This window comes from Fistularia commersonii, chromosome 1 (genome assembly GCF_037954325.1).
Source record: "Fistularia commersonii isolate RoL2024-O1a breed Wild chromosome 1, RoL_Fcom_v1.0, whole genome shotgun sequence".
Lineage (NCBI taxonomy): Eukaryota > Metazoa > Chordata > Actinopteri > Syngnathiformes > Fistulariidae > Fistularia > Fistularia commersonii.
In genome coordinates, this window is record NC_141284.1 from 6533865 (window position 1) to 6548904 (window position 15040).

Genomic DNA, 15040 nt, shown 5'->3' on the forward strand with positions numbered 1-15040 from the left:
GGAAGGGTTGCATTATCCGGAGCACAGGTATAAGACCGAAATATCCTCATAACTGCACGGTGAAGCAAGGCGGCTTTTTAATGAGACCTGATTCCCCAGAGGTAAGGCTAGGGGGTTTCAGAATCATAGAGATGAGATTCTGTCCAGAGTCTTTTCAAATATTATGTTACTGGTTTATTAAAGCATGGGTTGAAACGAAACAAATAAATAAATGATAAGAAATGATGGTCATTTTTTTTCTTTTTGGTATCTTCAAAAACTGCAACAAACCGGCAAAATTTGCCTAACCCAAAACTCATGGAGAGATGGAGCAACCCACTGATATGAATTGTAGTTTATATCAAACTGTGCCTAGGGCTGTGCATAAACATTGTAAAAATACCTTGTCAACAAATACAAATGCCAATGTCAATATTGTCTGTCAACTGCATGATGATAATGTATGCTAGTTATTCAAATTGACATTTTTCTTTCAAACATAAATGTGGAAACAACAGCCAGTCGGAGCCACTGCCAAGCGTGAGTTGTGAGTGTGTGAAACCTGGTAATATACTCTAAGGGCATTTGCAAGCTGAAGTCCTTCCATCAGTCGCAGCTCTGACAAATTCTGACTATTCCATGGCAGGACTGAGTTTTAAACAACAATGTCTTCCTCTGTGCGAAAAACAGGGAGGCTTGAAGCTGCTGTGACACAGCGCCGCTGACCTGTATGCCCGATCAACTTCCCCATACAAGTCCTCTTTTCTGAACTGACATCAGGGAAGGGACCACCTGGAGCTCCAACTTGGGCGACTCAGAAACCAAGGAAAGGCTCAGATTAAAACGGAGCTGGACTGCCAGTGACAAAAGAGCATAATTTGGGCGCAAAAGACGAGGACAAGACGAGGCAAGCTGCAGCAAACCAGCAATCCCACATTCATCCATGCAACGGCTTCAGACAAGGCTTCAGACCCAGAATCTCACGCACTGGTTATAGAAAGCATTGCAAGCCCCAACCTGGATGATGAAGACGACTCCATACTTGACCATGTGTGTTACAACAAGAAGGACGGGGTTTTTGCATACAATACGGAGCTCCACAGAGCCAGAATTGCACTTATCTGTCATACAAAGAATTCCAAACCCCAATCTTGATGATGAAGATGACTCCATACTTGACCAGGAGTGCTGCGACAAGGAGGACAATGACTTGTATGCATACAATAGACTATCTCTATTGTGGTGAAGAAGGATCTGAGCCAAAAAATGAAGCTCTCTAAGTACCAGTCGATCTACGTTCGTACCCTCAACTATGGTCATGGGCCGTGGGATGTGACCAAAAGAGCAAGATCTCAGAGCCAAGTGGTCGTAATGACTTCTCCTCAGGGTGTAAGGGCTCTACCTTAGTGATCGGGCAAAGAGTTTGGCCATTCGGGAGGGGCTCAAAGTAGAATCGCTGCTCCTCTGCATTAAGAGGAGTCAGATTTAGGTGGCTCGGGCATCTGGCCAGGATGACTCCCAGACGCCTCCCAACCGAGAGGGACTCTCGAAGAAGACTCAGGACACGCTGGAGAGAGTATACATCTCGGCTGGCGTAGGAATACCTTGGGATTCCCTCAAAATCTGGGCCTCTCTGTTTCAGCTGTTGACCTCGGGACCCAACCCCAGCTAAGCGGAGGAAGATGATGGATGGAGCCACGCAGAATTAATCGAGTCAGACACGTGGGTGGTTAGTGGATAGTCAACAGGAGACATTCAAATTTTCAAGGTTGACAGGATGATCCCATCACTGTTATAATAACAGCCTTGTCACAAATGAAAATTCTGGGAGTTTAATTTTTCACCCGGGCAATTTATTCATGCGCTAGCTGCGACGTCAGCGGCTAACAATGGATGTGAATTGTTCAATAGCTCATCTTTCTTCATAAGGGGAAATAAAAAAAGTCCCATCTTGACACACTAGCATTCATGGGGATCCCTTAAATCATTAGTTATGCTTCGTGATTTTGAAAAGTGCTCCATAGCTAGCCGGCAGTGGAAATCATCTTCGGAGCGATTGTTTCCGCGGACGCATTGAGGGTGGAATCAGCATCAATATAAATCAACCGCATTCTACAGATTAGGAATTTGTGAGCTTTCTTTACATATGAATCCGTCTGATGTGCCTCCCACCTACACAACGCATTGTGCGGACCGGCCTTGTTTCCCTAACGTCCCCCGGCTACTGAATAATTGGTGGAATAAACGGTATCTGCGATGAGCTCATCTCTCCACGGGTGGTTTAGCTCCAAAGAGCAGCATGTTTCCCTTCATGCAATTACTCGGGTAAATGACGCCACATAAACATTTCGGAAAAGCGCTCGTATTTCCAGCACACGCCGGCGGCAGAGCCGCCTCCCCGTCACCCCTACGGCCTGTCAACACTGTCGGATCCAGAAGAAAACATACATCAAGCCAACACCCCCCCCCCCAAAAAAAAGGGGGTCTCATAAACATCGGGGAACCAAAATAACCCGAAAGCACGGCAAATGTTTTCGTATGTCAACTGAAGTCGCGTTCACATGAAAAGCAACAAAAACCACGTCATAATATTAGATTAAAAAACAATCCAGGGTGTGATTTTGAATAATAGTTTTGAATAAGAAATCCTGCAAGAGGATGTATAAAAAAATAAAATAAAATAAAAAAAATCATGACAGGAATCAGAGACCTGTGAAAATACTGCTAATGTTCATAACATAAATTTAAAAAAGGATTTTCAGAAGCATGTTTGACAAATACAGAGTGAGGAAACACCTTGACTGTCGTTGCATTAACATCTCAAAAGAAGTGATTCAGAAGCATGAGGAAGCCATCCAAGGGTAAAATTTGTCTGCTTTGTCAGACCGTTTGAAGCGTTACGGCCTTTTTCAGATGCTGAAAAAGCTTTTTTTTTCCCCCCTCTCTTTATTTCCAATGCACCTGGAATACACCTGCTGTCAGCTGCACACAGAGGTCTGTTTTTCCTGTCTCCTTTCCTTCGCAGTCATTTTGCATGATTATCAGTAATCATGCAAAATGACAGCGCAGCGACAGAAAACGGGCGCAAATCAGAGCAGGCGGTCCAGGAATAAATACCTCATTAGGTGAGAAGTGACGCGGAGCTGTAATAAGCCATTTTTATTCCTCTTGGATCGATGAATCCCATGATGCATCTGTGATTCCATCATTAAAAATGATCAATATTATCGTGGCAGCCGATGGTGTTTGAGAAAAAAAAAAAGAAATGGTCTCAACATATAGATTTATCGGTAGGAGGAGCGGATGCAGTCCAGTTGATCAGTCACTCGGGTTAGATCGTGATCATGAGTAAAGTGCAAACAGCCAATCAGAGTCATAGCTGCAAAAATTATCGTAAGTGGGATGTGAACTCTGATGGAGGCGAAAAGCCGGCAGGGCTCTGAAAGCGTGTCAGCGATATTTTGGCAATTCCATCTTGGATCTGATTTGTCTGTCGTCGTTTTCGTCCGGTTAACCAGAAAAAAAAAAAAAAAAAACCCAAGGGGAGAGCTTGTACTTTCCCGTCGAAAGAAACGCGCTCCTTTCTCCGCATGTGTACTAACAAGCGATGAACCCTTACCAGGCCGGAGGAGCCTCGCTCTGCTAAATAGTTGAAATATTAAAATACCAAACTGAAAGGTTTGGTTTGAACTCCCTGCTTGTCGATTTTTTTTTTTCTTTTGTATCCGTTTTAACATTCAAAGATACCGGGGGGAGGGGCTTTATTTATAAATGTCGGTCACTATACGTTTTGTTTTATTCATCTTTGTTTGTTAATACTTTATACACACGGCTGGATATTTTAGCTAGCTCACAATAGCCCCGGTTTTACAGCCTATTGTTTCACGTCTCATTGTCATCCACAGCTGCTCGCTTGTCTTACAGGCCCGTTTCTCATTTGGGCCGCCGGATTTAATGGTGTCGAGGCAGCCAGCCAGGCAGTCAAATGTTGCGCGAGGTGGAATAAAGCCGTGTTTCGGAGACAATTCACGATGACAAGTGACAACGCTTTCGCACAGTGTGTCTTCCTCTCCCTGAGACTCATTAGGCCGCTGAGCTGAGAGGAACCAGCCATGCAAATCAACCTCTGATCAGTCAAAGTGACATATAAACAATCTGGCTCTTCGCTTCTGGACACCGAGGAGGCGAGCGACTCTGACAACTCACACACGGAAGCGAGGGGTTGGGGGCGTGGGAGAGCAGGACGTGCTACATGCTAATGTCTTCGCAAATCGAGACGGCATCAAACACCGGTGTAGAAGCCAAATTTAGCCAAAAGGGGGGGAAGGGGGAGTCGATTTACTTAGCATCCGGTACAGAAACACGGCAACGCCACGACTCACCGCTGCGGACTCTGACACCTGCCTTCAGTTGTCCGATTCATCCGCAGCATAGCCGATCATGACGACAGTTGTAAAAACTGGTCTTGTTAAGGAGCAGAGACAGACCGATGTAAGCTGTTTTACATGGACCGTCTTGCTTTATGACCTTCAATCTATTCCAATCCATGGATAGAAAATTAGGTTGAATCCAGCATTATCTCATTTTAAAGATGAAAAAATAAAACATCCAATATTCAATTTCAATGCATTTTATGTGCTTGAAATATCTTTGAGGCCCTTTGAGTTGAAGTTGTTATCGGAGATGCATGGTAAATATAATTATCTATACTCTCAGCAGTAGTAGTGTTATTTACCTTCAGCTTCATGTCATTCTACTGAGCGATTGGGCGGTTTGGGTGAAGCAGATTGAAGCACGTTGACATTTTTTTTTTCCATAAATACCTAACTGAGGATATTACTGTGTTCAGCAAAGCGTCATTCAAGTGCAAAATATTTTATCATCCTTAAACAGCTATCATCACAATCTTGCCTGGCTTATAAATTATCAACTTCTACAGTTTCATTTTGAAGGTGATTTTTAAAGAAAAGGGGCTTAACGACATCCATTTCCTCTGACCTTCAGGCAATCGGATTGACAATGGGGCCCGGCTAATTCCTGGGGAGAAAGCTTTAGGATGTGAAATGGAAAACTAAATAAATAAATACATCTGTGTACCAAAGCCAGGAAATGTTATTCACACGCGGGACATTAAGGTTATTTTAATGCTAACACAGCAAAATCTGCACCGTTGGCCGCATGACCGGTGGGCTGAATTTCATTTCAGTGCACGGATTATTGTGGAACACAGAGACATTAAACCAACGCACTCTCAGCAATGCTAATAAGCAGTTGTTCGGTATTATGGGCTGTGTCGCCGTCATCCAACCCGGGACTGACAGGGATCAGCTCCAGCCCTGCGGCGGCACGATCGTCAAATGATTTCTGTGCGCTGGGTTTTCATCGTGTTTTTGGTTGGATTTTGATCGGAAAGCGATCTCCAGGCCGTATTGCGAGGTTATTCTACTGACAGACGTGCATGGGAACTTAAATTTGTCAGCGGTTGTGATTCACCAGAAATGATTTGGGGTTTGGGGATGTGGCTTCTGTCTAAGATGGAGCTTTTTACAATCAGGTGGAAATTGTTGATTGGGCAGCAAAAATATGCTTGTGGCATCTATTCTCCTTTAATGGGATAAATGAGTATTACAATTAAAATGGCTGTTTAATGTTTCTCAACCACATTTTCAGAGAAAATCGTTGATTGTTATTTGATGAATTCGCTCAAATAATTCTCTGAAGATTTTATCAAGCATTTGAACTAAATTCAAAATGTTGATTTTCATTACAATTATTATTGATTTTCATTATTATTCAAGGATTCAGTGCGTTTGCACAGTGAGTGCTAGAGAGTTTGATAAGTAACAGTGGAGACATAAATCGTTAGATAAGGACATAATCCAAATAATACAATACGCGAAATAAGGGAGCAGTAAATGAACGTTTTGGTGGGAATGTAAACTTTGCAATTATTTTCATGACTATTGTTATTGCTGTCGTTGTTACAACAACAATCAAACAAAAGGTAAAATAGTAAGAATAATAACATTAATAATAACAGATATCATATTCATGTTTTTATGTTTTTTTTCCTCTTGGGAAATAAAATGTGATGTTGGCATGCTAAGGGTCAAGACAGCAATTAGTAGCCAAACCATAAACATTATCCTTTTGAAAAAATGAATAAATCCGGCATTGTGTTATGATGAGAAATCACTCGCACATGGAGAAAAAAAAACAGCTGGCCGATCACATGACGGATGAGATCCGGGCCACTGCTCATTGAGTTGCATGTCACAACTCCCCCTCCCTATAACACACAGAACCCTGCCGGTTCCCCAGCGTCGTTCTCTGACAGGTTCTGTCAGCTCCTTCCTGGACGATCAGGGTTGAGGCGGGTATATAATCTACGCTCTGCTGGGTCCATCCGGAACCGGGAGTACAAACTCGAAGGGACACAATGTGAGTGTTTAGTATCAGGGCTGACGCTTAACGCACGAATCATGAATCGCAAAAGACCCACATGTGCCCCGCAGAAGAATACGCGGCATTTTTCACCAGGGAGGGACAAAGGCTGGGCCACGAGTCCCCCCTCCCTCCTCGGAGAAAATGGAGATTAAGGCTTCCCGCTGGAGCGGTCTATTGAGTAGCACAAGGAGAACGGCACACAAACGAATCAGCAGACTTCACCCTGCGGAACACCCTGAATATAGCCCGCCTGACGGACACTGCGCTGTCAGGAGGCCCCCCACTCAGAATGAGCTGGAACACCGTGTGCGACCAACTGATGAAACACTTGCACATACATTTTTACATTTTTTTTTTTTTTTTTTTTTTTACAAAATAACACTGAAATTAGGCCGTCAAGTTCACGAATGACATGCTAAAGATGGCGATTTTTTTCGGATCTGAATTTCGGAGGATTTTAGGACAGCGTTCGACCCTTCGACAATGCCGGCGGCTTTCGGTGCCATAGAGGTGATTGAGAATTTTTGGGGCCGGGCACAACAGTCTCATCGTGTCCTTGGATCCCGGACAAGTGATGTTGCTTCGGAGAGGTTGCACGTACCGTGAGTCTTCTGCTTAAAGCAGGGGTGGGCAAACTTTTTGGCTCAGGGGCCGCGTTGACTTTTAAAATTTGACAGTCGGGCCGGGTCACCACAAGATACCATACATATAAAAAAAAAAATTAAAAAAAACACATTTGATAACAGTATGTATCAGACTTGCCTGCTTGCTTTGAAAATAAAGCCAGCTTGGTTTTGAAGGCTCTGACGTTTGCTAGCATTTCATGCACGAATCGTTTTTTTCCCTCGTAGCTTCACGTGCAGCTCATTCATGGGTGTCAGTACGTCCATTATATTACATTACAGTCATTTAGCAGACGCTTTTATCCAAAGCGACTTACAAAAATTGCAATTCAATAACCAAAGATCCAGTAGTGGTTATTAAGAAGGCTAGAGGCTAAAGGCTAAATCACAAAGCCAATCTGTCATTCAGTTCAGGATAATTCTCAAGTAGCTCCAAAAATGACATAATCTCCTGTTTGAGCTCCCACATTCATTGATCCAATCATTCAATCATTTAAATCAAGTATGAATTCTGTACCAATCTTTGGCGGGCCGGATGAAAAAGACCAACGGGCCGGATGTGGCCCGCGGGCCGTAGTTTGCCCACCCCTGGCTTAAAGGAATCAGAACCCAGAACAGAGGCAGAAACCACAAATTCCCCCCTGGAGCAAGCACTTGGTGACGATGGCAAGGAAACACTGTCTTTTACCAAGCAAATAAAAGCTCGGTGTGGGTGGCCTTCTGTCTCGACGGGTAAAAATCAAGTTGATAAATGATTGTAGCTGGCATAATACAATAATAGCTTTAATATTCATTAAAGAAATAAAAACGGTGGACACCTGTCAACCACAACCCAGGAACTAGGTTATCCTTGGTGTGCTACCATATGGTAGCATAGGTAGGGGCTAGTCGAGCGCTACCTATAAGCTTTCTCCAAAAAAAAAAGGTTTTAAGCCTATCCTTAAACAAAGAGAGGGCGTACATCCCGCTGGATCGACATTAGAAGATGGACTTACAGCAGAGGTGCTCAAGGCTAGAGGCGGCTAGCGTGAGAAATAAAAATTGAGAGTACAGGAAACTCCACTTGGTAACTACATGTGGCTGTCAATCAAAACATTTTGGAAGCGTGTGTGTATTTGAACGGGATTGAATCTTATGAGACAAGACAAAGACGCTAATGCAGACATTAAACTAACAAGACAGCCTGCCGAAGTCACAAGCTTTTGCCACGTCACAACTGTCCACTGCACATTTCTTAGGCGACTCGAGACACGGACCTAGCGCATCCTTGACTAAGTAACTTTTCGATCGACTCTACGGGACGTGCCGTGATGTGGCGTGAATCATCGGCTCGTCGGGGAGCCGTAGATTCGGACACGAAGGTGGCGGCGATCGAAGAGGCACTGCTCTGTGAATCAGATGTTTCACTCGGTGCCGGGGACAGATAACCATTGTAATGCCATGTTATCGCCCCATGAACTCATTACGCTTCCCCGCTGTTTTTATTCAAGTCGGTCCAACATTAGCTGGCTTTAGCGGTTACCAGATGGTCAGCCGTGATTGGTGGCCAGCCAACGGCTAGTCTGCGGTGACGCTCAGCCAAATCTTGGAAGTTATTTTGGACTCCAGTAGCTCGATCTGATACGGTAGCCGTCTCAGAAGGTACCGTAAAGTCAAATACTGGCAAAAATTTGTTACCCTAAAATTCCAATCATCACCATTATTTGAATTAATTTCCAATTTATCTTTATCCAGCACAGGGGGTGGAATGAGTGTGAAGGGTTACAGCTGGTATCGGGCACCTGTCAATCACAGGGTCCGATACGAAGACATCCCACCATTCACTCTATAATTCACAATCGTGAAAAATTTAGACTTGCATTTACCGACTGTCTGATTTGGACAGAACCAGGAACATTCTTGCTCGGAGGCAAACTTCCCTATAAACCCAAGATTTAAGATATTGTAAGACGAGGAGTGAGAAACAAGGGGAGAAGCCAAATAGAGCTAAGTAGAACACGGTCGCACAGAGAATCTGAAGTGAAGAGTAAAAGTGGTTTCTACGGCACCGACCTAGAGCTCTATTTGAATCGAACACTAACAAAAACAGTCGACCAGGCTCTGTCATATTACAACATATTTACATAACATTTGTGACATACGTTACAAAACCTGCTTGTCTATAAAGAGTCTGTCTTCCTTTCTTATTTTTATTGCTAAATGTGGGTAACAAAACCAATTCAAATCTGATGCATCTGATTGGATCAAAACCTGTCATTTTAATAGGCCAAGTTGTCACTCTGTTTGGCAAATCTTTTCTTCCTGTGCAGCATCAGTTGTTTCGATCTCAGCTGCAGGAACTCTTTGCAGTTCCTAGGACCTTTTTAGGACTCAGACAGTTTCTTTATGCATCAGACAGGATAGGAACCAGGACCTCATTTCCTAAAACCATGTTAGCTCCTACTCCTAGGCAAGGACTTTTATGGTTCTATAGGAACTCATATGATGTAGGTGGTGATTGGTACAACCCATAAGCCTCGTCCATTACCAGCTACCTCTTGTGGAACCGCTGAGCACCATTTTTAAAAACAATTGCTGTCAAGGGTCAGCTGTTTTCCTGCGACAAAATGGAGAGAACCAGCAGGATTCACAATTGACAAAGTGTTCATGGCTCTACTGGCCTGCTACAGCACTGAGGGGTTTCCAAGGTGGAAAATAAATACGGAGTTAGCTAACGGCAGGGGTTACACATGGTGAAGAAGGTGAAAATAAAGACACTCCGACCCATTTGCTAGTCCGTGGTTATTATGAGAACAGAAAAGCAGAACACGAATGCTACAGCAACTTCTCTCTTCATGTTGTTTATGTCGTTTCCCCTTCTTCACGGATGGTTTGTTTTGGAGTGCGGCGTTTAAGGTGCATGTCGCAGACCATTGCTTCCCAACGGTCACTCCCATGGACCCTTACTGCCTGCGCCAATGCAAATAGAAAAAGTTCCCCCGGAGAAGGATAGGTCCTTGTACGAAATTCGAGCTGTTCTGTTCTTAGAACTCTTCAGTCCGAAAGCGGATATAGACAACAAATCGGAAAGTGCAGCTAAACCCTCTGGCTTAAACGACGCCTCCATCGCATGTGTATAAGCCGAAGTTGATACATCGACACGCATCCTGACCCTCTCAATTCAAATACTTGAAAAAATAAAGCCGGAGACTCCAGCCTCAGTGTTCTTGTGAATCAACGCCTTTTTTTCTTACTGTATTTTCTTATCTGAAATGCTCTGGAACTTCAGGAAAGCTTAGTTTTCCATAATATTTTCAAATATACATAAAGAGTGGTTCGGTGCACTGCAGTGGGTTCTCACAGCGGGATGTAATTGCTAATGCTGCCCTACTGACGGATTTTGATCTGCTAAATTATTGGGGGAAATTACACGGTGTGTGCAATTCAGCCATCAAGCAGTTAGCCTCGATAATGAACCTGTTGAAGGAAGGGGGGAGAAAAAAATTCCCCTCCAGGGAACCGCTGACCTCTCCGCCTCTAAGGCTCGGACAGATTCCTGCCCCTGCACGAGGCACAATACATTAAACAACCGCTTGAAGCGAGAAAAGCGTGGAGGATTAGTCAGAATAAAAGCAACACGTGATCGTTTAAATGCATCAGATGTCAGACCCAGTCCTCAAATAGCGCGTAAGGAACCCGGATACCCGACCGTCGATCAGGTTTGTTCGGCCGATACCTCATTTCCTACATGCTACACCTACTTTGATTGACGCCTGGCATCAGAAAAATAATAGCAAGCAAGCGATGGAGCAAATGCTGCATTCACATGCGATCTGGAGAACAGGTGACCGTCTGGTCGCGCATTAATTCCTGCGCAAGGCCGCCCCAGCAGTTTTACTCGCAGTTTAATACCTACAGCTAATGTCATGATAGGACTGGATTGACCTGAAACCAATAGAAATAGCAACCCATTTCCACATTCTGTTATTCCAGATAATAAAATATACTCTTATAAATTCTGTTTCACCCATGGTCACGGAGTTCCGTGTTCCCTGAGTCTGGGAAATACATTTCTTTCTTTTCTTTTTAATTTTTCCGATGTGAAGGACGCTTACAGGACAAGAGAAGAGGTCATTAGATGAGACGGAGGTCTGGTCAGCGTGTGCACAGCGATGGACCATAAGTCAGTCTGTAAACCCAGACATGACCCTCATCCCATCTGTGTGTGTGTGTGTGTGTGTGTGTGTGTGTGTGTGTGTGTATCAAATCTTGAGTATGTGAACAGGGAAAATCTAAGCAACAAATATACATTTTATCAAACTATTTAACTATTTATTTTAGATTTTTAAATTCATTCATTCATTTAATTCTTTATTCACATTCTGGAATCCATTTTGTTGGTTATATTTCTTTCTCAATTTTTTACAAATTATAGTAATTTCTAGAATTCCAAGGGATGTTTTACTCTGATTTGCAGTCAAATTTGTTGATTAATTTTAGACCATTTATATTTGCTGAAATTCTGAAATCTGAATTTCAGATGATGCATGGCGCTATGCATTCATAAAAAAATAATCATTATCCAAACTATAAACTGAAAGAACTGTATGTTTTTTGTTGTTGATAACAGCAACCTCTTGATGATTTTCATTTTTTTTTGGTATGTTTGTATTACATGATATTTCTTATTTATTAAAATTTACAGCTGGCTTTAAATTTGAAGATATTTTTCTCCTTCTTTTTCTGTGATTTTTCATTTTTTTTCTGTAATTTAATATATGAAAATAAACATGAAAACTGAGGATAAGGGAATTTGTTGCAGAATATTGAGTGACTTCTTGTTGATATTAATGGAAGAATAATGATCTCCAGCAGCCAAACACAGAGAAATAAGACTTTCAAAATTCTAACGTGTAATTTGGAACAGTGGCTGATGGTGAGATTAGATTCCAAATACACCAACAAAATTTATAAAAATTTATAAAAAATTTATAAATTTATAAAATTTATAAAAATCAGAGATTTCCAGCCTCAGGCCGGAACGATTGAAAATTATAAATAAGATAAAACAAAATAAAATATAAAAAGCATGGTAAGAAGATGGTGGAGAGATTTTTATTTTTGAGGAGAGGAATTTGAAATTGGACTGAAATTGTCCGTCCATCAAAACATATTTTATCTCTGCGGTCAGAAGATTGATTAATGCATTCATTACATTTTTTCTGTTTGGCATGTTTTCTTCATTTTTACTTTGTGTATGTGTGTGTGTGTGTGTGTGTAAGTTTTAAAGGAATTACAAGTTAAATATTAAATGTATTTTTAGCTTCTTTTTTTTTTCTCTTTTTGCTGATTTGGGCTTGAGTTGTCATATCTCTAGTTTGGCTGAAATCTGGTGGATTTTAAATCACTCTTTCTGTAAACACACACATCAATAGATGCGTACGTGTATGTTTGTGTTCGCACACTTTTTTGCCACATACATACTTTTGCCTCGGATTTCTCGCGCGCATCACCAACAATCCGTAAAACCAGAGGACTTTATTTTCGGCACAGCGGCAAGTTATTAAACTCGCACCCGGTAATAACCCTGGTCTTCTCTGGCGGACACACAGCCGGCTAATGGATAACCGGCGGGTAAAACTGTTAGCGTGTGGGCAGAGCAAGGTGGATAATATCGGTACTCACTCTCGGCGTGGGAAGGCAGGACCAATCGGGCCAGCAGCAGGAGATGAAGGGCTCCCCTGGCGAGAGGCGACAGCCGCCTGAGTCGCAGGTCCATATTGTAACTGATGATACGCTCCTCGGGTGCTGACGCTGCTGCTGATTGGCTATAACGTCACGCTGTCATGGAGTGATACCTGCGTGGAGGACGAAACACAGATCAAGGGTCTGGAAAGGTCACGGCGCGAAGGTTTTCTGCGACGACATTTGGGGGAGGGTGGTTCCCCCCGGCAACATCAATCTTCCCTGGTGGCAGCGTTTTTTTTTTCTTTGAGGAAAGAATGTGATTCTCGGAATTATACAACCATGTTGCAACAAAAATGTCAAGATATTTCACAAAGAAAAGCAGTACCAGGTTTTTATTTACTGCAATAACAAGATTCTCTTTGCTTTACTCGAGACATTAAAGTTTTCTCTTGTCAACTTGCAACATCGCTATTCAGTTTTATCATAGTTACGAGTTGTTTATGTTGCCTCTCTTTTTCTTCTTTAAATATGATTTAGGTAATTTTTCCATCTTTTTGGGATTTTCATTTTTTGTTGTATTTTTACATCTAATTCGGTGAAATTGGTCTGAGTTCAATTTAATGTATTTTTCTTTATTCTTTATGTGCCCCCACTGCACTGTCATATTTAGAGTTTCCACAAAATTCTATGTATTTAAGGGACAGCCTTCTTCTTCTTCCTCTGGGCTTTTCCCTTCAGGGGTCACCACAGCGAATCAACCTTCTCCATCTAATCCTATTCTCTGTATCCTCCTCTCTCACACCAACTACCTTCATATCCTCTCTCACTACGTCCATAAATCTTCTCTCTGGTCTTCCTCTAGACCCCCTGCCTGGCAGCTCCAATTCCAGCATCCGTCTAGCAATATATTCACTATCCCTCCTCTGTACATGACCCAACCATCTCATTCTGGCTTCTCTGACCTTCTATCCAAAACATCTAACACATGGTGTTCCTCTGATAGACTCATTCCTGATCCTATCCATCCTGGGCACTCCCAAAGAGAACCTCAACATCTTCATCTCTGCAACCTCTTGTTCTGCCTGCTGTCTTATGGTCATTGGAACAGTTTCTAAGCCATACATCATCGCTGGTCTCACCACTGTCTTGGACACCTTTCCTTTTATTCTGGCTGATAGTCTTCTATCACATAGTACCCCTGACACTTTTCTCCACCCATTGCAACCTTATTGAACCCATCTCTTAACCTCTATTCCATACTCTCCATTGCTCTGGACTGTTGAAAACCAGGTACCTGAAATCGTCCAACTTCTTGATCTCCACTCCCCGTAGCCTCATTGTTCCACCCGAGTTCTTCTCATTCACACATATATACTCTGACTTGCTGCGACTAACTTTCATCCCTCTCCTTTCCAGCACATACCTGCACCTCCCTTAATTTTTCTCAACCTGTTTTCTGCTCTCACTTCAGATCACAACGTAGTCTGCAAACATCATGGTCCACCAAGATTCCTGTCTAACCTCATCTGTCAGCCTGTCCGGCACCACTGGGAACAAGAAGGGGCTCAGAGATGATCCCTGGTGGAGTCCTACCTCCACCTTGAACTTCTGAGTTACCCCTACAGCACACCATAACATTGTCTCACAGCAAGCATACATGTCCTGCACCAGCCTAACATACTTCCCCGCCACTCCAGACTTCCTCATACAAGAGCTCCTCTCTTGGCACCCTGTCATATGCTTTTTCAGGTAAGGGACAGCCTTGCTAAATAATATTGTTGCTATTGATGCAGCATTGACAACTTTAAAATATAATTCTGAAATGTTATTGGGTCTCTCTCTCTCTCTTTTATATATTTGTTTTACTTACATTACAAATGACATTATATGGGGTGGCGATGATTTAAATTATTCACCTTAGAAGAGGTGACACTGGGATTAAGCCACATCTTCTACATCCCCAAAAATTGAAATGACATGGACGCAGCGTGTGAAATGAGCAGAGCGCTAAACCCATTACCTGAGCTAACCGCATATCTGACAGCCACACACACACACACACACACAAGCATGCACGCACACACACACAAATGCGCACACGTAGACAATGTAATGGGTGTGCACTGGTGAGCCTGATTTCTCAGACAGGAGGCCTAAATGATTAAAATGGATATTAGACCTTCCCGGTCCAATCATTGTCGGCCACAGTAATAAGTGTCAGAAATGCTGAGCTTGCTGACAAGCCATTCATCTGTGTTAGTCCGGGCCAAACAGAAAGTACCGGAACTTGGAGCACCACCAGGGATCTAAGGCCACGCGTCATC

General features: G+C 42.9%; 1 protein-coding gene across 10 annotated transcripts in view; it reads right to left on the reverse strand.

The window, feature by feature from the left end:
- The window catches only part of ptprfa (protein tyrosine phosphatase receptor type Fa), a 316636-nt gene that overhangs the window by 271424 nt on the left and 30172 nt on the right, over positions 1-15040 (reverse strand). For all 10 annotated transcript variants that reach the window (XM_086146258.1, XM_086146275.1, XM_086146249.1 and 7 more), the window contains exon 2: positions 12714-12886. In XM_086146258.1, the coding sequence (XP_086002384.1) occupies positions 12714-12807 (94 nt within the window). In that variant the 5' untranslated portion in view covers positions 12808-12886. The remainder of the gene's footprint in view (positions 1-12713; positions 12887-15040) is intronic.